The sequence below is a fragment of the Chiloscyllium plagiosum genome, unplaced genomic scaffold, assembly GCF_037043375.1.
Source record: "Chiloscyllium plagiosum isolate Xiang-an unplaced genomic scaffold, Cpla_swu_hap1 HiC_scaffold_3, whole genome shotgun sequence".
Lineage (NCBI taxonomy): Eukaryota > Metazoa > Chordata > Chondrichthyes > Orectolobiformes > Hemiscylliidae > Chiloscyllium > Chiloscyllium plagiosum.
Genome location: NW_028270141.1, coordinates 105,324,303 through 105,348,861, shown reverse-complemented (window position 1 = coordinate 105,348,861; position 24,559 = coordinate 105,324,303). Strand labels below are relative to the sequence as shown.

The 24,559-nt window shown below is 40.9% G+C and overlaps 1 protein-coding gene across 4 annotated transcripts in view; it reads right to left on the bottom strand.

The window, feature by feature from the left end:
- cnr1 (cannabinoid receptor 1) overlaps nt 1-23,971 on the bottom strand; it is a 36,707-nt gene extending 12,736 nt beyond the window's left edge. Inside the window, exons 1-3 of one of the 4 annotated variants that reach the window (XM_043686833.2) lie at nt 23,894-23,971; nt 23,440-23,555; nt 21,620-21,736 (exon numbers count right to left, since the gene is read on the bottom strand). In XM_043686833.2, coding sequence (XP_043542768.1) covers nt 21,620-21,703 — 84 coding nt within the window. In that variant the 5' untranslated portion in view covers nt 21,704-21,736; nt 23,440-23,555; nt 23,894-23,971. Of the gene's footprint in view, nt 1-21,619; nt 21,737-23,439; nt 23,654-23,855; nt 23,873-23,893 lie in introns of those variants that run through there. The other 3 variants (XM_087982270.1, XM_043686840.2, XM_043686872.2) reach the window with 3 other exon arrangements.
- Nucleotides 23,972-24,559: the final 588 nt, after the last annotated feature.

The following is a 24,559-nucleotide window of genomic DNA, read 5'->3' as shown; positions in this document are numbered from 1 at the left end:
AGAGAGTTCAGTTGTAGATCAGAGATGATCTCTTGAATGGATGGAACCAGTTGTGGGAGCTATCTGGCCTACTCCTGTTCCTATGTTTTGCAGAGTTGGATGTAGCACAGAAGGAAAATCCATTTTCCTTTCCTTAGTTGGAAGTGAGAAATCCTGTGGGGACACCTAAAAAAGGGATAGAGACGTATTAGTTTTGAGTGGATATGTTTGGATAGAGCTAACTGCCTCTAATTTGGCACTGGTCTCCATTAATTATTAACATTTTTCAGAAAGGATTGAAGAAGGCTGAAAAACAAAATCACTGCATTGATGTTTAGGAGATGGTTGGAATTTGAGAACATCAATGAGCAGATCACAGCGTCTTTCATTTCATTAAACATGTCTGAAGAGAATCTGGCAATCAGAGTATAACCACACAATGACCATTGCCAAACAAAGATTTAGCCATTGCCTCTTGATATTCAGTGGCATTACTATCACTAAATTGCCCTGCTGACAATATTCTGTCACTGACCACAATCTGGCTGACCTGGACCAGCCATATAGATACTGTAGCTACAAGAACAGGTCAAGGCTAGGAATGTTGTAGCAAGTAACTCACCTCCTGACTCCCCAGAGCCGTTCACCATCTACAAAGCACAGTTCAGGAGTTCGATGGAATTCTCCTCATTTGCCTGGAGGAGAGGAACTCCAGCAGCAAACAAGAAGCTTGACATCATTCAGGTCAAAGCAGCTACTTAACTGGCACCACGTGCACCAGCATCAATACTGACTCTCTTCACCATCAATGGCAACAGTGTATACCATCTCTGCAACTCAGCATAGATTTCCTGGATGCTAACCTGATGGAATGGATCACTTGCCCCTTTATGGAAGCCGTCACAATTTCCAATTACTAATCCTTAATAGTCAAAATAATAGCAAAACGTTCCAAAGTATACAACAGATCTGTTGGCATGGCAATGGAGGAAAAAGCAGGTTAGCATTTCAGCTTTATTAAGAATTCATTCACAGGATGTGAGTATTGCTGGCGGGACCAGCATTTAGTGCCTATTTGTAGTTGCCTGTGAGAAGGTGCTGATGAGTTGCATTCTTGAACTACTGCAGTCCTTGTGCTGTAGGTGCATCCATAATGAAATGGGAAGGGGAATTCCAGGATTAGGACCCAAATACAATGACATAGTTTCCAATCAAGGTGGTTTGTGTCTTGGAGGGAACATGCAGCTGGTGGTGCTCCCAGGCTCCTGCTGCCCTTATCCTTCCATTTGGTAGGAGGTCATAAGTTTGGAAGGATCTATGGATAGTGATGGTTGAGGCTCCAATTTCTTTCCATCACATGGACTGACCAGGAATCTCACTCTATCTTAACACTGGCCACAGGCATGTGCTGGGAAGATTTACAAGATGATTCTCAGCTTGTCTGATACATTCTTGATAGCCCTTCCTTAGACAACAAGTCCTGGTGTGAAATTTGAATGTACAGTTTCCAGGTCAGAAGCAAGGACACTATTGATTTTATCACAGGACACCTTTAAATAGGATTGAAGCAAATAAATGATATGGAAGTTTTAAATCTCCATATATATCCTTACTCTACAGTCAGGAACGTCAGAGGTCTCCAAAAACCATAGTTACATTAATGGTAAAAAAGCTCACATTTTAAAATTACTGATTCTTCAAAGGTTAGTTCATGATTAATTATTGAACTAAGCCTTAAACCAATGTTGAAAGTTTTTCTCGTTTTGAATTACTATTTCAAAGAGGCGACAAGGGATGCGCAATTATTGCAGATCTAGCCAGAGACTCCTACACCCTTGAATAAGTAAAAACAAGTTATTCTGCACATTGTACCAGCAATGTAACAAAAACTGAGACATGAGAGTATTCAATTAAATCTTATTTTAATATATTTTATGTGATGTGTAAAGATAGGATTTGCAAGCTCTGGAACAAGATATTATATGCTTTGTTTTCCCAATTTACTTTCCAGGAAAGATAGCTCTTTGTTAATGTTTTTATTGCTCATCAAAGTGAAGGATTTTACTGCAACACATATCCATTCTTGTACCAGAAGCATGATTCACGGCTGGACCTCAAAGCTCAATAAGCAACTACAGAATTTCACTCCAGCAATTCTTGCGGCCCCTCTAGTGCAAGATGTTTTCTAAGCAACCTGCCTAGAGATGTTATTACTCCACTCTGGAGCAGGTGAAACTTGAACCAAATTCTCCTGTCTCAGATGTTGGGACAGTACCATTGTATCAAAAAAGCAAACCCCTTCCCTTTTTCTACTGTTATAGTTTTTCACATGATGAGCTTCAGCATCTGCTTAGTGTGCTTCACTTGTATCAGTCAGTTAATCTTATCACAACATACGCACATACACAACCTCTGAAGGTCAAAAGAATGCAAAGCTCAATCATTAACCAAACGTCGGTAATGTTCATAATCGAAGGAGTGGGATTCATGGGAAGTATAAAGGCAGTTTTGAGGTATGTGATGATCCTGTACTGCTAGAGCAAGACTTTTCTACATATTTAGACTGGAACTGCTTATTTCACTGTGATGTCACTAATGGACATTTCACAAATACTCACACAGAGGAGAGCAGTAGAATGTCATTCAATTGGTTTTGTCTGTGGGAAATTGTGGCTCACTAACTTGACTAAGTTTTTTAAAGAAGTAATGAAGAGGATTGATGAAGGTAGAGCATTGGACATGATCTATGTGGACTTCAGTCAGGCATCAAAAAACTTCCACATGGGAGACTGGTTAGTAACATTAGATCGCATGGAATACAGGGAGATTTAGCCATTTGGATACAGAACTGGCTCCAAGTTAAGGAGACAGATTGTGGTGGTGGATGATTGCTTTTCAGAGTGGAGGCCTGTGACCAACGGTGTGCCATAAGAATCGGTGCTGGGTCCACTATTTTAAATCATTTATATAAATAATTTGGATGTGAACATAGGAAATATATTTACTGAGTTTGCAGATGATACCAAAATAGACGGTGTAGTGGACAGTGAAGAAGGTTACTTCAGAGTACAACAGGACCTTGATCAACTGGGCCAATGCACTAAGGAGTGGCAAATGGAGTTTAAATTAGATAAATGTGAATTGCTGCATTTTAGAAAGGCATGTCAGGGCCGGACTTATACACTTACTGGCAGTGTCCTGGAGAATGTTGCTGAAAAAAGAGACCTTGGAGTACAGGATCATAGTTCCTTGAAAGTGGAGTCGCAGGTAGGTAGAATAGTGAAGACGGTGTGTGTTATGCTTTCCTTTATTGGTCAGGGTATTGAGTACAGGAGTTGAGACATCACATTGCAACTGTACAGGACACTGATTAGGCCACTTTTGGAATACTATGTCCAATTCTGATCTCCCTGTTATAAAAAGGATGTTGTGAAACTTGAAAGGGTTCAGAAAAGATTTACAAGGATGTTGCCAGGTTTGGAGGATTTGAGCTACAGGGTGAGGCTGAATAGGCTAGGGTTGTTTTCCCCGGAGCATTGGAACTGACGGTGACCTAATAGAGGTTTATAAAATCATGAGAGGCAATGATATGGTAAATAGACAAGGTCTTTTCCCTGGGTGGAGAAATCCAGAACTAGAGGGTATAGGTTTAGGGTGAGAGGGGAAAGACTGAAAAGAGATTTAAAGGACAACTTTTTCACACAGAGGGTGGTGCATGTCTGGAATGAGCTGCCAGAGGAATTGGTGGAGATTGGTACAATTACAACATTGCAGAGCTATCTGGATGGGTGTATGAATAGGAAAGGTTTAGAGGGATGTGGGTCAAGTGCTGGCAATGGGACTAGATTAATTTAGGATATCTGGTCGGCATGGATGGTTGGACCAAAGAGTATGTTTCGGTGCTGTACATCTCTATGACTCTATTGATAATTGATTATTTGAATGTGACTTAGAAGTTCAAGCATAATAAAAGGTGAGTAATTATCAGTGTAGTGCCAAGTTCTAGATACTATGAAATTCTGTACTCTACATACAGAATTTCATAGTATGTAATTCTGCACACTAGGAAATGGTTGATCTACCTGATGGAGAATTTTTACAGCCAACAGATAAGAGTTTAGCATTGACTACATTTGGATGTAGTGGTTGGGAATGTTGAGCATGGCCACAATTGGAGTGAAGTGAACAATCCCTACATCTGCATGGGCAGGCCGGAGGCACACATGATACTGAGCAACATGCTTCATTTTCATCAAGCCAGAAGACTGTGGACACCTTGTAAATAATCATAGTTAGCTCATGGTAAAGATAACTGAAAGATTGGCTTATTGTAACATTAGTGCATAGAAATATATCCAACACTGGCAAGTAGGAAGACAACAGAGAGCAAACAAAATTTACTTCACTGAATATGTGCACAACTGTCAGCAAAATGAAATATTAATGTTGCCTTAGGAATATTGACAGATATGAATAGTTTAGCGGAATATTGAAACTACAAGGACAAAACATAGACTGCAGTAATATACTCACAGCATACACTGGAGAATATGCCATATGCAGTATATGTTTATGCATGAAAAAGATGTCAAAGTAGTCACTGAGTTCATTGGAATACAAGAAGAATATATTAAAGCACTATGTGTGGGAATTAGGAGGAACTAGCAAATGTCCACCAAGGCAAAGAGACCTGTTTTACCAAATTCTCATCAAAGACAGGGCTTTTGTATTGCAATACAAAGCCAAGATACTACAAATACTGGAAATTTGAAATAAAAACAGAATGTTCTGCAGGCACTTAGCAGGTCTGGTGGCATCTGTGGAGACAGAAACAAAATTATCTCAAGTTGATTGTGACAAAGATATCAGAACAAAGGCATAGGGTGTTTGGGTTAGAAATGCATCACTGCAACCTATATGCCACCTGGCTTGCTGTACTCATGTAACCTCTAGCATGAGGCACTGAGAGGGCATATACATCTTGCAGCCAAGTTCAATAAGGAGATAATACTGGCAGCATAGTATCAGATTGAACATATAACATGTTGTCAGGACTGAAGATGGGATGGAGTATTGGAAATCTGCATAAAACCAAAGAGTTGGAGATAGGAATGTTCAGGGCTATGAAAGCGACTAAAAGTCACTGAAACATTGAGTAAGATACAATTATGACTGCAACTTTTCATCTTCCAGACCAGTTGAAATGAAATATAAGGTGAAACAGAACTGGCAGTTTTTCCACACCAATAGCTCAGTTAAAAATGGTGAAGATCTAGTTCACCAGTCAGAGCAGCTTTGAGTAACTGTACTTTTATCTTGATGAGAGCCTGTTTCAAAGTGTATACCACCTCAAATCTCTCAGGAAACAGAAAAAGAGTTGCATAAATTTTGACAGGCTTGTAGGCATGCTTTGAACCTCAAAAGAAATAACTTATGAATGGTATGAGTTCAATTTTAGGATCAGGATGAAGAATAATCCATTGATCAATGTGTAAATGCATTAAAACATCTCACAGACTCCTGTGGCATAGGCAACTAAAAGATGATCTAATTATTGATAGATTGCAACAGATTTAAGAGACCCTACAATGACAGCAAGTCTACTGAGAGAGGAGAAATGTATTCTCAAAAGAAAATGACATGTGCTGAGATGTCACTGTTGTAAAATAGGAATTGAGCAGATTCATGGCAGGACAGACTAGACCTTACATTACATTCATCGAATCACGGAATCCCTGTAGTGCAGGCAGAGGCCAATGAGTCTACATCTATATTCTGAAGAGCATCCCACCCAGACCCACGCCTCCCACCATAAAACCCTGCTTGGCTAATTCACCTAGCTGGCACATCCCTGGACATTACAAGGACAATTTAGTGTGGTCAATCCACCTAACCTGTACATCTTTAGACTGTGGGTTCAAATTGGAGCACCTGGAGGAAACCCAAACAGACAAGGGGAGAACATGTAAACTCCACACAGTCACCCAAGGCCACTGGGAGGGATTGTGAGGCAGCTGGGCTAACCACCATGCCGATAGACATTCTGGGCTATAACAGCCAAGAGATCATGGATAAAGGGAAGAATGCAAATAGTATAGACACAAAAGAAAAGAAGGTTTGGTCAGTGCCAGGGAAGCAGTTTTCTCACAGCTAGAGGTTAGTTTGCATACAGGTGCTGGGCTGGAAGGAAGTGCAACAAATAGAGACAGATGAATACTAGAGACATATCAGCTGAAGATTCTGACAAATCTACACCAAGCAAAAGATTGGTTCGGTTGATAGGTAACAAATAGTTTGAAACTATAGGAGTGATGACACCAGAAGGAGAACACCGGGTCAACCTAATGTGCCAGATAGACACAAATGAATCCTGCAACATCACGAGCTTCACAGGAATGAGTAAAGTTACTCAACATAAAAATCCAAAATTTAAGCTTTCAAAAATAAGGGGAAGGCTGTATGATGAAGCAACACTTGAAAACAAATGACAGGAAACTCTGAGAGTCTAATGCAATGTGTGGAACCAAGATTTGGATTCCGAGATCATAGATGGCAAGCAAATGTGGCTACGTTCAGCCGCAGCAAGTCTAAAGCTTGGCTGGTAATCCTAAACATGCCTCAACAGTTTTGTAATGTGCCACAACTTTGACCATAGACCAGATCCGAAAGATGTACAATAGTAAATGTTCGGTTTAAGATGTTTTCCTAGGTAAAATCATTTCAAAGCAGATGAAAGTATAATTCAGCATCTGCTACGGAATGTTCCAGCTTCCATAAAGACCAGTCTGAAAGAAAACATAGAAGAGCTGGAAAAGATGGGAGTAACTAAGAAAGTGACAGATCTTGTGACAGAATGGTTTAGCAGTGAAACAACCAGGAAAGCAAAGGGTGTGCATTGTCCCAAAGGAATTAAATATCATTCTGAAGAGATCTCAGTGGCCTAAGCCACATTGAAGGGATGTTGCCATAACTTGCAAAGACAAAAATCTTCACTACCCTGGATGTGATGGATAGTTATTGGATTCTGTTCCTGAGATACACATGATTTCACATGCCATTTGCATTTCCATAGCTCTAGTGGAATATTAATGCAGAAGACACGAGATAATTAGTGATCTTGCTGGAATTGGAGCTACATTGTGAATGATCTGCTAATTTATTGTTGTAGAATCACATTGAAAAAATTAAATTAGATTACATACAGTATGGAAACAGGCCCTTCAGCCCAACAAATCCACACCGACCCTCTGAAGAGCAACCCACCCAGACCCATTCCCCTACCCCCTATTTACCCCTGACTAACATACCTAATATTATGGGCAATTTATCATGGCCAATTCACCTGACCTGCACATCTTTGAAGTACCCGGAGGAAACCCACGCAGACACGAGGAGAATGTGCAAACTCCACACAATCACCCGGGGCAGGAATTTAACCCTGGTGCTGTGAGGCAGCAGTGCTAACCACTGAACCACCATGTGGATTATATTCCCTACAGTATGGAAACAGGCCCTTCGGCCCAACAAGTCCACACCAACACTCCGAAGAGTAACCCACCCAGACCCATTCCCCTACCCTATATTTACCTGTGATTTGGCAATTTAGCATGGCCCATTCACCCGACCTGCACATCTTTTGGTTTGTGGGAAGAAACTGGACCACCCGGAGGAAACCCACGCAGACACGGGAAGAACGTGCAAACTCCACACAAACGGTTGCCCAAGGCAGGAATCAAATCTAGGTCTCTGGCTCTGTGAGGCAGCAGTGCTAACCACTGAGCCACTGTGCCGCCCCTAAACCATAGTCAAAAGCTAGTGTGACTGCTAGAGATAGCTCCCAGATTAACCTCAAACAAATAAGAAAGATTGCAATAAAAGATGCCCAAAATCAAGTACACAGGTCATTTACTGACAGCAAAAGATTTTCATCTTTATCATGAAAAGATAAAAGCTATAACAGTGATAGAACAGCACAATGATTTTCTGGATTTCTAATTAGTTCTTGACAATTTGTCATCAGAATGTTATACCAACTCATGGCCAAGGAAGTCTAGTGGTTTTGAGGCACTAAACAAGAAGCAGTATTCACTAAAATCAAGCCACTCGGGGTGACAACACCAGTGCTGCAATTGACAGTCTGAGATGGCGTATTGTACAAAAGAAATGGAGTCATGATATCGAAAGAGTTGAGAGGAGAGATGCCAAAGTGCACCCATATCAAGGAGTCAAACCAAGAATGAGGAAGGCAAGTGATGTACTCTACCGGCTAAACATGGCAACAAAATCAAAGACCATATCAGCCAGTCCAGTGCTTCTAATAATGATCAAGCTAATCAAGCTAGGGAACCACTGATGACACATAAAATTCCAGATAGGCTATGGATGAAGCTAGGAGAAGACCTTTTCACCCTCACATGAAATGATTATCTTGTCACCAGACTACTATTCTGACTGGAAGTAGACCAGCTGATTTCAACAGCTACTAGTGGGATTGTTGAACACCTTGAGAACACATTTCAACTGTTACAGCACTCTTGACATTGTGAAGTGACAAGGACTTTCAATTCAAGAGTGAAGAATTCAGCCAATTCATAAATGTTTGGGAAATTCAACACAATGTATTATCTCCACTCTATTCCCAGTCAAATAGAAAGGCTGAGAATCTTCAAAGGTATTGGCACGGTGGCGCAGTGGTTAGCACTGCTGCCTTACAGCGCTAGAAACCCGGGTTCAATTCCCGCCTCACTGTGTGGAGTTTGCACGTTCTCCCCGTGTCTGCGTGGGTTTCCTCCGGGTGCTCCGGTTTCCTCCCACAGTCCAAAGATGTGCAGGTCAGGTGAATTGGCCATGCTAAATTGCCCATAGTGTTAGGTAAAGGGTAAATGTAGGGGTATGGGTGGGTTGCGCTTCGGCGGGTCAGTGTGGACTTGTTGGGCCGAAGGGCCTGTTTCCACACTGTAATGTAATCTAATCTAATTTAATAAGTATCAGAATGTGATAAAGCAAATTCAGCATATGTGAGTTCAACGTAATCCTCAAGAGGAGATATACATCTACTGAAGGCATGAAAAGTAGTCATACAAAGATTAATGCCACACCATATCCAAACTGTTCTTCCAATAGCAAAACATCCACTGAAGTCAGAAGTAGTGAATGATAGAATCAAGGTGAATTGGCAGTAAGACAGATTTAATTTTGAGAAGACAGTTAAACCTTTGCTGGAGTTGAGAATTGGAGGGACAGTCAGAGTAAAACCTTCAATGCTCTCAACAAGAGCCAAACTATGTGACAATTTGAGAAAGGAAAATTCAATTGTCAGTTCGAAGGTATGTAGTGGAAGTAAATGACCAGATATACTCTCATAACTGTATGCATGTATGACCAACTTAAGGAGGTGTTCTTCTACTGCAGCCATCTGATCAAGAAGATGTGAACTCACCATTTGCACAATAACAGATTTACCATCAGTCCCGGACGTCCACAGCACCCCAACAGCAGAAATGGAACATTAACAGATATGACAGCAATGATAAATGACACACCTTCGGGAAGGAACATTACCCCTTTAAACTTAAATGTTGATGTTTTGATGAAGAAGATATTGCAACCCCAATATTGGGGGTCCTGTACTTGATGCTATTTGTTTGGATTTTCAAAGGTGTTTGATGTAATGGTAAGGTCTTAGGGAGTGTTGCTGAACAATGAGACCTTGGAGTGCAGGTTCATAGCTCCTTGAAAGTGGAGTCGCAGGTAGATAGGATAGTGAAGAAGGAGTTTGGTATGCTTTCCTTTATTGGTCAGAGTATTGAGTACAAGAGTTAGGAGGTCATGTTGCGGCTGTACAGGACATTGGTTAGGCCATTTTAGAATATTGCGTGCAATTCTGGTCTCCTTCCTATCGGAAAGATGTTGTAAAACTTGAAAAGGTTCAGAAAAGATTTACAAGGATGTTGCCAGGGTTGGAGGATTTGAGCTACAGGGAGAGGCTGAACAGGCTGGGGCTGTTTTCCCTGGAGTGTCGGAGATTGAGGGGTGACCTTATAGAGGTTTACAAAATTATGAGGGGCATGGATAGGATAAATAGACAAAGTCTATTCCCTAGGGTCGGGGAGTCCAGAATTAGAGGGCATAGGTTTAGGGTGAGAGGGGAAAGATATAAAAGAGACCTAAGGGGCAACCTTTTCACGCAGAGGGTGGTACATGTATGGAATGAGCTGCCAGGGGATGTGGTGGAAGCTGGTACAATTGCAACATTTAAGAGGCATTTGGATGGGTATATGAATAGGAAGGGTTTGGAGGGACATGGGCTGGGTGCTGGCAGGTGGGACTAGATTGGGTTGGGATATCTGGTCGGCATGGACGGGTTGGACCGAAGGCTCTGTTTCCATGCTGTACATCTCTATGACTCCATGACTCTATGTGGTTCCCTATCAGGAATCAGCAGCTAAGATAAATGGCTATAGAAAAGTAATTGGCAGGAAATAGTTCAAACCCAAGCCGTAAAAAAATGCCATAAATAGAAAATTGTGAGCTGGCAAGGGATGACAAGTGAGATACTTCAGGACCCAGGGGGCAGTTCTCTTTCAATAAATTGAAAGTAGAAATGCAGTTACATTCAGAAGATTCAGGAAGTAGTTGATAATAGCCATTTAGTGTGCATCGGCTTGGCTCAACTGGATGCCTTGTTATGGATTAAAATCCCATATTGTGGTTAATCAATAATCATACCTGATACTGCAGGACAATATTGGAGAAGTGTTGCATTGCAAATGATCATATACATTGGACAAATTTAAAGAAAGGAAATCGCATATAATATAACTGTTCAAATGGTGTAAGGGTGACAGGTAATAATTTCAGGATGAGGGGTCAACCATTAATGATAACGAGAAATGTTTTTATTCAAAGGGTTGCAAATCTATGTACTTCTCCATTCTAGGGGGCTGGGAATGCTTCATTATTTAGGTGCTCAAGCCAGATATATATATATATTCTTATATATTTTTGAACTGAAGGAAAAATGGGATTTTCCTTTATTATTTATTCATAAAATATGGGGAATGTTGCCTGTTTTGTAATGGTAAAATGCGGAATATGCTGGGCTATGAGGTTGTGGTTGAATATAGCAACTCGTGGATACCTAGTCTTGAGTTGTTATATCTGTTCTAAATCTATCCCATTCAGCATAGTTGTAGTGCCATACAGCATGATGAAGGATATCCTTATGTGAAGGCAGGACATCATCACCACAAAGACTGCGAGGTGGTTTCTCCTTCCAATACTGTAATGGACAGGTGCATCTGCTACAGGTGGATAGGTGAGGATGCAATCAAATTGATTTTTCTTTCTTGTTGTTTTCCTCACTATCTGCCATAGATCCAGTCTAGCGGTTATTTCCTTTAGGATTCAGTCAATCAATGACAAGATGATGGTAATTCGGAGACAACAGAGGGAAAATTAGTTAGATAATTTCTGACCACATTGGCATTCCTTAGCTGTCCCATGCTACATCTTTGCTAAAATATCCTTTAAAAATGTGTCATGTATATTAAGGACATTGCATGCCTTTGAAGTGCAGAAGCCTTCACAAAGGGTGTAAAGTTAGTTCAACAGTGTAATAGTGTGTGGGTGTCCATTCGCTATGGTATTGTAGCGACATAGACAAACTCAATATACTAATACATTCCTCTAATCATCTCTAAATATGCAAGAAAAGGAAATTTCCAATATTAACCTCAAAAGATTAATGTGGCATCTTGGAAAGCAATAGGAATGTAAACGGTCATAAACATCTTCTCACTGTTTTTTAAGTATTGAGCTGCTTTGCTGTGAAGTCATCAATAATGTAAAATCCAATGCAATATTACTTATGTATCTTTTGCAAACTGGCTGCTTTAAGTGTGCAATCCGCAGGATAATTAAGAAACAATAACAGCTGGTCCTTCAGAAACTGAAAATACGGAGTTGGGCGTTTTGGAATATTGTTTGTGTCGCAGTCACTAGAGGTCGCCCTTCATGCAGCGAGGGGGTGGGAATTACTGATTCGACTGCACAACAAATACGGTATACATGCTGCATAACAGAAAGCAAGGGCATGCATTGTTTGCCTTCTCTGTGTTTAATTGTCTCTCAGAGTGCTATCCAAGCTTCCTCACATGTCTCATGGTATGCAATTGACAGTGACTAGGATGTAATTATCAAAGTACACTCACTCCCATATCCGGAGAGCTGCAGACACTTAGAAATATAATGGCCCACTCTTCTGAGGGATAAAGAATGCTGCGCAGTTTGGTGTTTCCAGAAATTGCTGAGAAAAGGCTTTCATCATAAGGAAATCTACTTGTTGTAACTATACTAGTTTTGTTGCCTGATATTACTGAGTGATTATCTGGAGGTCGTTCCACATAATGTTCAGTTTCATTGAGCATAGAATTGGAGTTTTGTACTATTCTGCGCTTACTAAATGACACCCACAGAGGGAGTTACAGATACTTAGCTATAATTTCCTCCTGTGTTCAATGATATGTCTCCAGAATGTAGTTAAGCCCTGTGTTTGTCTTGGGAATTTAGACCTAGAAATAAAACCACAACAGTAAACTTAGAAACCTGCATATAAAGATTATTAGTAAACTCAGACAGAATTGTGTCTCTTAATCCCCTTCAATGCCAAAACAACATGTACTTACTTAACAAAAACTGCTGTTGCTGGAAAACTGAAAATAAAACTGGAAAAGGCTAAAATATTTAGTGGCTTTTCTGCATCTGTGTAGCTAGTAACAGTTAATATTTCAAATTGATGATATTTCATTAGAATTAGAGACGTAACAGTTTTAAGAAAGTACAGAGGTAGGAAAAGAAGTAGGAAAACACAAAAAAGGATAAGTCTGTGAAATGGTAAAAGTGTAGCTAAATGACAAATAGGAAACCCTCAGTGTGCACTTGGCCTTTGTCTCCTCTTGACATTAATGGCAGATTGAAGGCAGTATAAAGAAATGCTACTTTTTAAACTATTTTCCAATTTCCTTCAGACTTGAGTGAAAGTGCAACATATTTCTTATGTAAGCTCAGTAGTGCAAATGTACTGAAATATTTGGTGAGTCCCAACTAGTGTTTGTGTTTACTGCTAGACATAACATCTAACAATTTGGGACCATATAGTGGTGTAGTGGTAATGTCACTAGATATTGTAATCCAGAGTTTTGGATAATGCTCTGGGAAATAGCCCACCATGGAAGCTGGTGGAATTAAACAAAAACCTGCAATTACAAGATTGTTAGTGGTACCATTAAGCGATTGCCATTTGTCAAAAAAATCCATCTGGTTCACTAATATATTTTAGGGAAGTGAATCTGCAATCCTTACCCAATGTGGCTCACATGTGACTCCAAATCCACAATAATGTGGTTGATTCCTTTGAAATGGCCTAGCAAACTGTTCAGTTCAAGGACAATTAGGAAAGGGTAACAAATTCTAGCTTTGTCACATATGTGCTCATTCTATAAAAAATATGTACCATCATCAAAATTATACTCACGGGCTCAGTGGTTAGCACTGTGGTCTTACAGCACCAGGGACCTGGGTTCTATTCCTGCCCTGTCAGGCGACTGTCTGTGTGGAGGTTGCACATTCCCCCTGTGTCTGCGTGGGTTTGCTCCGGTTTCCTCCCACAATCCAAAGCTATGCAGGTCAGGTGAACTGGCCATGCTAAATTGCCTGTAGTGTTAGGTGCATTAGTCCAGGATAAACATAGGGTAGGGGAATGGGTCTGGGTGGGTTACTCTTCAGAGGGTCGGTGTGGACTGGTTGGGCTGAAGGGCCTGTTTCCATTCTGTAGGGAATCTAATATAATCTCAAGTGTGAACCTAATTACTCTGCCAAAAATAAGAATAATATCAAACTGGGAATAGACATTTACATATAGAGTATCTCTAGATTTATATTATATATGTAGAAAACAGAACATTATTTGACTTAACTGGCCTATGTTAATCTCTGCAATTTAAATTCACCTCCTCCCATCCTGCTTCATCAAACTATATCAGCTTAACCTTCTATTCCTTTCTTATTTGAAATTATTGACTATTTCATTTATGCTATGTCCACATTTGAGGTATTTATGAAATCTGAAACTGAAATCATGCTAGCACTAAGATAAAAGCTAACAATTGGATCGTTCTAACCTTTAATAAGACTTATAGGATTCATCATAATACTCTCAGAATTCTGTGGTGCTCCAATTCTGTGCACCACACAATCATTATGTCAATAACTTGGAGAGAGCATGCAGAGGCTATTGAGTGGTACATAAATACAAGAGACTCCAGTTATGTGGTGAAATTAGAGTGGCTAAAGTTGTTCTTACAGGAGAGAAGCAGAAAGGTTTAACGGATTTGATGTGATAAATAGGAGAAATTGTTTCCAAGGCAAGTGTGATTGCTAATCAATGAATATAGATTTTAAGATGATTGACAAAAGAACCAGAATTGAGACGTAAAGTGTTTTAATGCATTAAATTGCTGTGAGTAGGAACACAGTATCTGTTGAAGCTTCAAAGGGAAGTTGGTATATATGTGATAAAGGAAATGTCAGGGGTTTGAAAAAAGAGGAGGAGAGTGGAACTAATTAAATGGCTCTTTTAAAGAGCAGACACAAGGTTGTTTGGCTAAGTGGCTCCCTTCTATGTTGCATGATTCTTTTTGTAGGCTTTTTGCATGGAGACAATATCCTAAAATACGTCCCAAGAAATAGGAAAGGGAGTATTGGAAAGTGAAAAGATTATTGGCGAGATCAGAATCAGAAAGGCAAAGTCGAGTCTTTCGAAACAGAATGGGATGCAGTAAAGGTTGATAAATCTGAACTCAGGTGGGGAGGAGCATAATATCTGAAGAAGCATTTTGCAATAGCAGAACAGAGTGAACAAAGAAAGAATGTGCAGAATTGAGAGAAGAAGGGGGAGGAATGACACAAGATAAATTGCTCATTTGAAGAACAGGTGCTGACATGATGGTCAAATCAAATGGTTTCCTTCTACACCATTCAGTAATTCTGAGTCGCGGGGAAGTCCAGAGTAGCAGAGCAGAGTTTACACACTAGAAAGTAGATCAGGAGTGGATTGCAAAGTACAGATGGAGCAAGACTATGAAGAATTTTGGATCTGACAGGCTGCTCCAAAGGCATATATTGGAGTCGAGGGTAATAATTTAATTTGGACAGAGTCTGTATACTTTGGAAGCTTGTGAAGTCAAATGAGAAATGGGAAACATCAAACCTTTGAGGTGATGAAAACCTGAATTATGACTTCACCTTAAGAAGTGATAGGGACAGATTTGAATGTATTATGGAGATTGATATCAAGAATATAATTTTACCAAGCTTTTGGCCATCTGTCTCCTCATATCTCCTCATGTGGTTCGATGTCAAATTCTGATGATAATATTCCTCTGAAGCATTGCTACATGATTGACTATATGCTTATTTACCATGCTTAATGTATGTCCCCCTGGACCTGATGGGATATTAAAAGAAGTAATAACAGAGATAGTGGATATACTGGTACTAAGCTTCCAAAAACTTTAGATTTTGGAAAAGTCCCATAGGATTGGAAAGCTGCCAGTGTAACACCTTTATTTAAAAAGTGAAGAAAGACAAAAAGCAAGGAACAATTGTCGGTTAACTTAACATCTGTTATTGGGGAAATGTTAGAGTCTATTATTAAGAATATAATAGAATATTTAAAAATATATAATATGATCAAACAGAGTCGGCATGGCTTCATGAATGGGAAATCAGACCTGACAAATGTACTAGAATTCTTTGAGGCACTAACAAGCAGGATCAATAAAGGAGAAGTAGACAATGATATATATATTCGGATTTGATAAGGTACCATACATAATACTACTTAATAACGTGATGCTGTTGGAGGTAGCATATTATCATGGGGAGAGGATTGTCTAACTAATAGAAAACAAAGAGCAGGAATAAGGGGAGGTATTATCAGGATGCAAATCTGTAACTACTGGAGTGCCATGGGTATCAGTCCTGGGGCCCACAATTATTCACAGTAAATATTAATGACATAGATGGGGAATTTTAGTGAACTTGGAATTCCTTATCCAGGATATACTAGCAGACGAAGCAGTCCAGAATACTGATACTCAGATTTATGTGGCGAGGTTGAGTAGGTTTGCCCTGTACTCATTGGAGTTTAGACGAATGACAGGTGACTTTATTGAAACATACAAGATTCTTAGAGGATTCAACAAGGTAAATGTGGAGAGTTTATTTCTCCTGTGGGAGGGTCTAGGACCAGAGAGCGTAGTTTCATAATTTAAGGAAGGAATGAGTCAAACTTCTGTAAGTTGAGATGTTTCTCATTAAGGAAACATTTTGCAGGGCTATGTGTAAGGGTTATATTAGATGTTCATTAGACAGATTATTGGAAGGATGAGGGAGAGGTGACATAAATCTTGTTGGGGTGTGCTAAGGAGTGATGACAGCAATGAACAAGGAAATGGGAATGGGTTTAGAAGGTCAGTCTTGAAGTAGCAACATTAATATTAGAGGTACTAGGACATTGGAGTGAAGCAATTTTAATGGGGAAGTCAACGCACTTGATTCACTCCTTTTTCCTTACAGGCCACACATCTGGTTTTGTGCGTATTTCATTCTAACTGCTGTAGTGGTGTCATGATACACATTGGAAGAGCTCAACTCGTGTTTGCTTCCCAGTTGTCTTAATTTGGCTTCCACACTTCCACCACTTACATATTTCCTTTAAGATCCTGCATTTTATTAGAACCTTCATCCCAAACTTCATTCACCTTTTGTATTCAATTATTTTATTTCTTCTCAGATCTATCTTTGGAAAAAGTTACCATCTATCTCTTCCTCCACCAATCCATGTTTGACTTCTTTAGCTTCATCCTGCACCTAAAATTTCTCTTTGATAGACAACCATTGATCAACTATTCCAATTTTGTTGCCCTCATGGTAGTCTCAAAAGCAACAACTTGCAACTTATATGAAACATTTAATAAAGACCACAAGATATAGGAGCAGAATTAGACCATTCAGTCCATCGAGTCTCTTCCAGCATTCAATGAAATCATGTCTTATCTGATAATCCTCAACTCATTTTTTCTATAAACTTTGAATCCCTTACAGATTAAAAATCTGACCATCTCTGTCTTGAATATATGTAACAGCCCACTCTCAATAGCCATCTGCAGTAAAAAATTCCACAGATTCACAAACTTCTGAGACAAGAAATACCTCCTCTTCTCTATCTTAACTGCGCAAGCCCTTATTCTGAAATTATGCTCTCTGGACCAAAACTCTCCCACAAGGAGAAATAAACTCTCCACATTTACCATATTAAGTCTCCTTCTTGATTAATGGACTTGGCACTACCATTGTATATGTATATAAGAAATAAGAGCACATAATCCGTCAGACTTGCTGCACCACTTAATAAGATCTGGGTGATCTGATTGTGTGGGTAAAAACAATGACTGCAGATGCTGGAAATCAGATTCTGGATTAGTGGTGCTGGAAAAGCATAGCAGTTCAGGCAGCATCCAAGGAGCAGTAAAATCGATGTTTCGGGCAAAAGCCCTTCATCAAGAATACAGGCAGAGTGCCTGAAGGGTGGAGAGATAAATGAGAGGAGGGTGGGGGTGGGGAGAAAGTAGCATAGAGTACAATAGGTGAGTGGGGGAGGGGATGAAGGTGATAGGTCAGGGAGGAGGGTGGAGTGGATAGGTGGAAAAGAAGATAGGCAGGTAGTACAAGTCATGGGGATAGTGCTGAGCTGGAAGTTTGGAATTGGGGTGAGGTGGGGGAAGGGGAAATGAGGAAACTGTTGAAGTCCACATTGATGCCCTGGGGTTGAAGTGTTCCAAGGCGGAAGATGAGGTGTTCTTCCTCCAGGCATCGGGTGGTGAGGGAACGGCGGTGATGGAGGCCCAGGATCTCCATGTCCTCGGCAGAGTGGGAGGGGGAGTTGAAATGTTAGGTCACAGGGCGGTGTGGTTGATTGGTGCGGGGCAGTATATTCTAGCCCCCGGTTCTAGATCACTGCACATCCACTCAGCATTTTGTCTGTTAAGTCCCCTCGGAATGTTTTATCTTTCAATAAGGTCCCTTTCATTCTTCTGAACTCTGATGAGTATAGGTCCAGTCTGATCAACCTTTTCTCATAAAACAATTCAGGAATCAATCTAATGAAGCTTCACTGTGCTACCTCAACTACAAGTGTCTTATCTCTTCAGGTTCCATGCCCTAAAAGGACATTGGCTACCAGAGACCTCCACGTTAATCTTGCTCTAGAGGTATGGATCCTCCTCATTGATGGTATATTCATCCCATTCGCATTGTTTTCCTTTAATAAAGAGACCAAAACCACACATGGTACTCCAGGTGTGGTCTCACCAACACTCATACAGTCATAGCAAGATTTTCCGACTTTTACATTTCATCCTTCATGGAGTAGGGAATAACATTTCCCTTGCCTTTCTATATATTTGCTGTACCTACATGTTAGCTTTTGTGTTTGATGCATGAAGGCATCTAGATTCCTGTGTCTCACTGAATTCTGGAATCTCCCTCCATTTTAATTATAATTGTTTTTCTATTATTGTAATTAAAATCAACATTCACACATTTTTATGCTGCATCTTCCAAACTTTTGTCTATGCACTTAACATATCCTTATCCATTCATCCAGTCTGTGTCCTCCTCAGAACTTGCGTCATCAGCAAGTTTGGTTAGAATAGACTCTGCCGACATTTCCAACAGCTCCAAATGGACCCCAGAGATCTATTTCCTGCCCCACCCTTTCCGCTTTCCACAAAGACTGTTCCCTCCATGACCACCTGGTCAGGTCCACGCCCCCCAACAACCCACCATCCCCTCCTGGCACCTTCCCCTGCCACTGCAGGAATTGCAAAACATGCGACCACACCTCCTCCCTCACCTCCATCCAAGGCCCCAAAGGAGCCTTCCATATCCATCAAAGTTTTACCTGCACATCCACCAATGTCATTTACTGCATCCATTGCTCCCGATGCGGTCTCCTCTACATTGGGAAGACTGGATGCCTCCTCGCAGAGCGCTTTATGGAACATCTCCGGGACACCCGCACCTATCAACCACACCACCCTGTGGCCCAACATTTCATCTCCCCATCCCACTCTGCCGAGGTCATGCAGGTCCTGGGCATCCTCCACCGCTGCTCCCTCATCACCCGACGCCTGGAGGAAGAACGCCTCATCTTCCGCCTAGGAACACTTCAACCCCAGGGCATCAATGTGGACTTCAACAGTTTCCTCATTTCCCCATCCCCCACATCACCCCAGTTTCAACCTTCCAGCTCTGCACCATCCCCATGACTTGTCCCACCAACCTATCTTCCTTTCCACCTATCCGCTCCACCCTCCTCTCTGACCTATCACCTTTATCCCCACCCACATTCACGCATTGTACTCTTTGCTACCTTCCCCCACCCTCCTCTCTGACCTATTACCTCCATCCCCACCCCCATTCACCTATTGTACTCTATGCTACTTTCTCCCACCCCCACTCCCCTCTCATTTATCTCTCCACCCTGCAATCTCCCTGCCTCTATTCCTGATGAAGGGATTTTGCCCGCAACATCAATTTTCATCCTCCTTGGTTGCTGCCTGACCTGCTGTGCTTTTCCAACACCACTCTAATCAATCCCTTTATCCAAGTTGAGTAGTGTAAATTGTAAATGCTGAGGCTTCAGCACTGATCCCTGTGGCAACTGACAAGTTACAGGTTTGCTAATCTGAAAATTATTCATTCCTCACAACTCACTGCTTTCGTTCAGTTAGTCAATCCTTTATCCATTTTAATAAATTGATCTCGACACCATGAGTTCTTCGCTTTGTGCAGTAGTCTTTTTTGTCATATCCAGTCATGGTGGAAGCCAGCCTTGAACCAGAAAGAGGTTATGAATGTCTAGAAAGGTTTCAGGCATGGTAATGAGACAGAAATTTCACAGAAAACCAAGTGGAGGCTAACAGAAAGGGTGAGGGTAGGCCAATGAGTTAAAGAGAGTTGTGGGTAGTTTATTTAGAAGAGTTGGGAATATGCATAAAAGGAAGAAGTTTGCAAAGCTGAAGAGACCAAAGAGGGTGGCACTGAAGGAAAGTGCATACAGGATTAAGAGTGCTATAGTAGTAGCCATTGTGTGCCTCAACGAGGCACAGTCTAAAATTAGCCATCATGATAGCATACTATAAGGTAATATGGGTATAATGTACAATCATGAGTGTTAGAAATGCACTGTCACTGTATCATCAAGATCTCACTCCCAACTTTAGATTTGTAGTGGTCACTTGTTCTACTCTTCCCTAAAAATATGCACACTATTTGGATTATTGAAAATTTATGCACCTCCTGCAATGTTAAAGCAAGAAGCATGCTCATCCAACATAATAACTTTCAAAATACATGTATTCTGCTAAAATATTACACTTCACAACATTCACCAATTAAGAAACAAGGAATTAAAGAGCTTGCATTTATACAGGGACATTCATAATTTCAGGATTTCCCATAGTGCATTGCAAACAATTGCATACTTCTGCATTATCATCAGTTTTGTAATGCATGAAAATGCAGTAGTCAACATGTGCACAGCAAGATCTCAGAAGAACAACTGAGATAAATAACCCGGCAATCCATATTTGTGGTGTTAGCGGAGGGATAAATATTGGGCAGGACCTAGGGGAATCCTATAATTTTCTTCAGAATACCTTGAGGTATCTTGAGATGCCTTGAGATCTTTTAGTTCCATCTACAAGAGAATATGGGACTTCAATTTAAAGTCGCAACCAAACCATCAGCACCTGCAATAGTGCAGCCCTGCCTCAGTACTGCATTGAACTGTCAGCCGAGGTTATAGACTCGAACCTCTGCAGAGGGACTTTGACACCACAACTTACTAAACCAAAGACAAGAATACTGCCAATGAATCAAGGTAAGCATCTATGTCAGGAATCATACGACTACTTGCAAGTGATATCCAGGAATTATACGCACAGAATAGTCAACTGAAATCCACAGGAACAAACCCCAATGGAGAACCAAAACTCATTCCCCACAAGACATGGAGCATAAATACTTTCCCTTTACACTACGAGGAATTATGAGCTTTCCTCTTGGTATACTGCATACAAAGTGTATCTATGTTTTCTTTCAATTATTGCCTGTGCCTCCAAGCACCAGATGATGCATCTAATCTGCCAGAAACCCTTAGTGGGTAAAAAAAAATTGATTGACATGAATAATATGAGTTGCTGTAGATGTCTATGGTTTGAGATTTCTTTTGTGCGTTGTCTCTTATGTCAACTGATTTAAGAAAAAAGGTACTTTAAATGAATGGATGTGAAGGATTGTAGTCCGCTGGAAAATATTAAAAAGAAGCATTGCAAAGTCTTTTTTACAGCTGGTTACAACGATGTATGGAAATTAGGGTAATCGTTCTACACAAGTAGATTGTGAGGACGATATTGCAAAGGACAAACGAAACTTTGTTCTTCTGGCGAGATTTCATGAAGTAATAGATTATCCCTCTGTAAATCCTATTGTTCTATCTTAATTCAGTCTTTACCATGGCATCGATGATCGTCAGCCACTCAACTGACGCCAAGTACAATATCTGAAGCCAATGCTTTTTTTTCGTCTGTACTCTCATCTTGATCTGTCAACTTAGGTTGTCTTGAAGAATCTGCGGGTATTAATTGTGAATAATAAGTTGTACAGTTAGCTCTAGATTTAAATGGACTCCTCTCCTCCAGAGTTCTCAGGGACATTGATTGATGTTTGTAGTAAATTCAGCGCTCTTTCGGTATTGGGTCAAATAACTTCCCACTATGCGTCCGTTCTGAACAAACTAACTGTAAAGACCTTTCAAGAATATGCGTGTGTACAAGCTAATAACCTGATCTGGTGGTATGTGAGCTGTTTTAAATTATCAGCGATGGAAGAAGTCATCCTTCTGAATCATGATTCACACTGATGACTGATAGACTCAGGAGTGTCTGTGGCAACTCACAAACTGGCACGCGGTGCCAGGACAGAGTCGTTACTGTTTAACACGAATCAGTGATCATCTAGGGCCAGTCCACGGCCGTTCAGTCAGACGTCTAATGGGGTGACAAGCCGTCCGTAGATTTAAGAGAAGCAAGAGCATTTTTTTCTTAAAAGAGAATTTGCTACACATATATCAAACAATTTAATTCCGTTTAATTGCTGGGTTGTTTGACTGATGTAGTTATGTTTTGCTGAAATGTCAATCAATCTCTTGGGTTTTCAGGTTGATGGGCGACTCGCCCACTCATTCAATGGCTGACTGATCATTGCCAAGATAGGATCATGTGATGATTGATTGTTTTGGCGACATGAAACATTTAGGTTCAAGGTACTGGATGACTAGTATTGTCGAGTGCATTTAAGTGAATGAGAGTTACATACGCGCACGGGATAATCGTCGCTATAACGTCTCACATTTTCAAAGTTTGATTTTTGTATATGATGTATTTTTTTTTAAAAATGATTGTACTTTGAATGCTACACAACTCATTCTTTCTTTACAGGGAGAGAATTCTCCAGCTTCTTATTCCGAAATTCTATCTTTTTGTTTGTTAGTTTTTAAAACAGAATCCCAGGTCTCAAAAGTACATTTTATAAAAAGTTAATAACATAATCAGGTCTAATAGAATACTATTTTTTCCCCTTTGTATCTAAAGTTGTTTCAAATATATTTAGATTATTCATAAAAAACTGCTGCATTTTGTAGATTTATGATATGATTACAAATTAAAAGGTTCTTTTAACAAAGGTAATTTTTTTCATAATTTTAACCACTAGGATTTATTTATATAGTTCTATTCTACACAGTAATTGGACTCGGCCGATGGTATTTCTGTGCAAAATCACAACAGTTTAACATTGGAGACATGAAAGAGGTGGTTAGATTTTTCGCACCTGCCTCTCCAAGGAAAGGCTTCAAGCAGAGAAGCATTCACTCACACAAAGGGTGCAAGAATGCCCAAGGACCAGTGCCGAAGATAATCACCTTGGAAATGATGGAGCTGTCTCCATTTCTGACTCCTTCTCACATTTTGCAAGGTGCCAGAAGTTGAATGGAACATTGCATCAAAAATTTCCCTTTGTTTTGTGTTTCAAACTCTGTGCTGTAGTTCCAAGCTAATCATGTTCGTCATCAATGTCGTTTTGATAGCAATCATTAGCAAACATCATTAAACTACAATGCATTCAACTGGATCACGAGGGAAAATATGCTGAAATACCTCTCTCCCCTGGAAAATGCAATTCACAGCCTCGTTGCATTCGAAAGTTAACAGCTTTTATAATACAAAAAATAAAACATATGAGATGTACAAAAGCATTCCCTCAAAATGAACTTACCGTTAATTGACGAATTGCATTTACAGCTTCGGGATCTCTTTTGTCAGCTTGGATTGATCTGGTTCTCAAGCACTTTGTGTGGTGTTCTTTACCCCCTCCTCTTCTAAGAGATTTCTCTAGTGAAAGGAATTGGAGACTGGATTAAAACGCTGCTGCCTCCCATACTGCGCTCGGTCGATTAGATTTCCATAGTTGATTTGCTGGGAGCTTGTACCAGTGCTGACTGATCTCTCTCACCACCCCCAACCCCCCCCACATATACTCACTCTCTATTTTCTGTCTCTCCCGGGAACCTCACGCCGCTGCCCCCTCCCGACCTGGGCTAGCTTTTGGGATTCTCTCTCTCCCTCCCTCCCTCCCTCGCTTTCCGCCTCTCTATCTCTCTCTCTCCGGCACATTTATGAAGCCCTTGTCACCTTATCACGTGTTGACACCCTGTCAAGGAGACTCTTACATGCTCGATCCGCGCCGGGAGCTCTCTGCAGGACTGTGGACCTCGCATGTAAATCATAGGAGGGGCGGGGGGAGGGGGGGGGGGGGAATGCTGTGAGAGGATGAAATGCACAAAAAAGATCTGGAATCCATCCTGTCACCTTGGCCAAGGAATAAATCCAACAGCCGCTTTACAGCTCCTAGAACAAATGCAATTCCCTAGTTTTTCTCCCCCCTGACATCCTTAAAACAGCCCACCTCCTAGATCTGTAACAAATAATTTGTGCACACAACGGTTTTAACGTGTTGCTGTTCATCTGCTGTTGGTTTTAGTGCTCAGTCACAGGCGAGTGCTCTTTAACGGAAGACTTTCTGAGGGAAGGCGAGCAACAAAACCGCAGGAGAGTGAGGCTTGGGACAGGGCGGTGGGTGGGGGAATGAATATTGAGGCGTTGGGGAGGATATCCAGACCGACTTCGCTGTTCGTCTCCTGCATCCTATCACCAACAAATCTCCATTGTCATTTTAAGGTGACAGAGCGGGCTCCCGTAAATGCCCCGGCTCCAAGTTTGCTCGAGAGGGGGAAACGCTTGCAAAAAGCCACAGGGCTGAGGAGTCCGGCAAACCGCAGTCTTCCTGAAGACCTGACTGAGAATGAACAGGACTGACAGGGGCGGCCGGTTGGCAT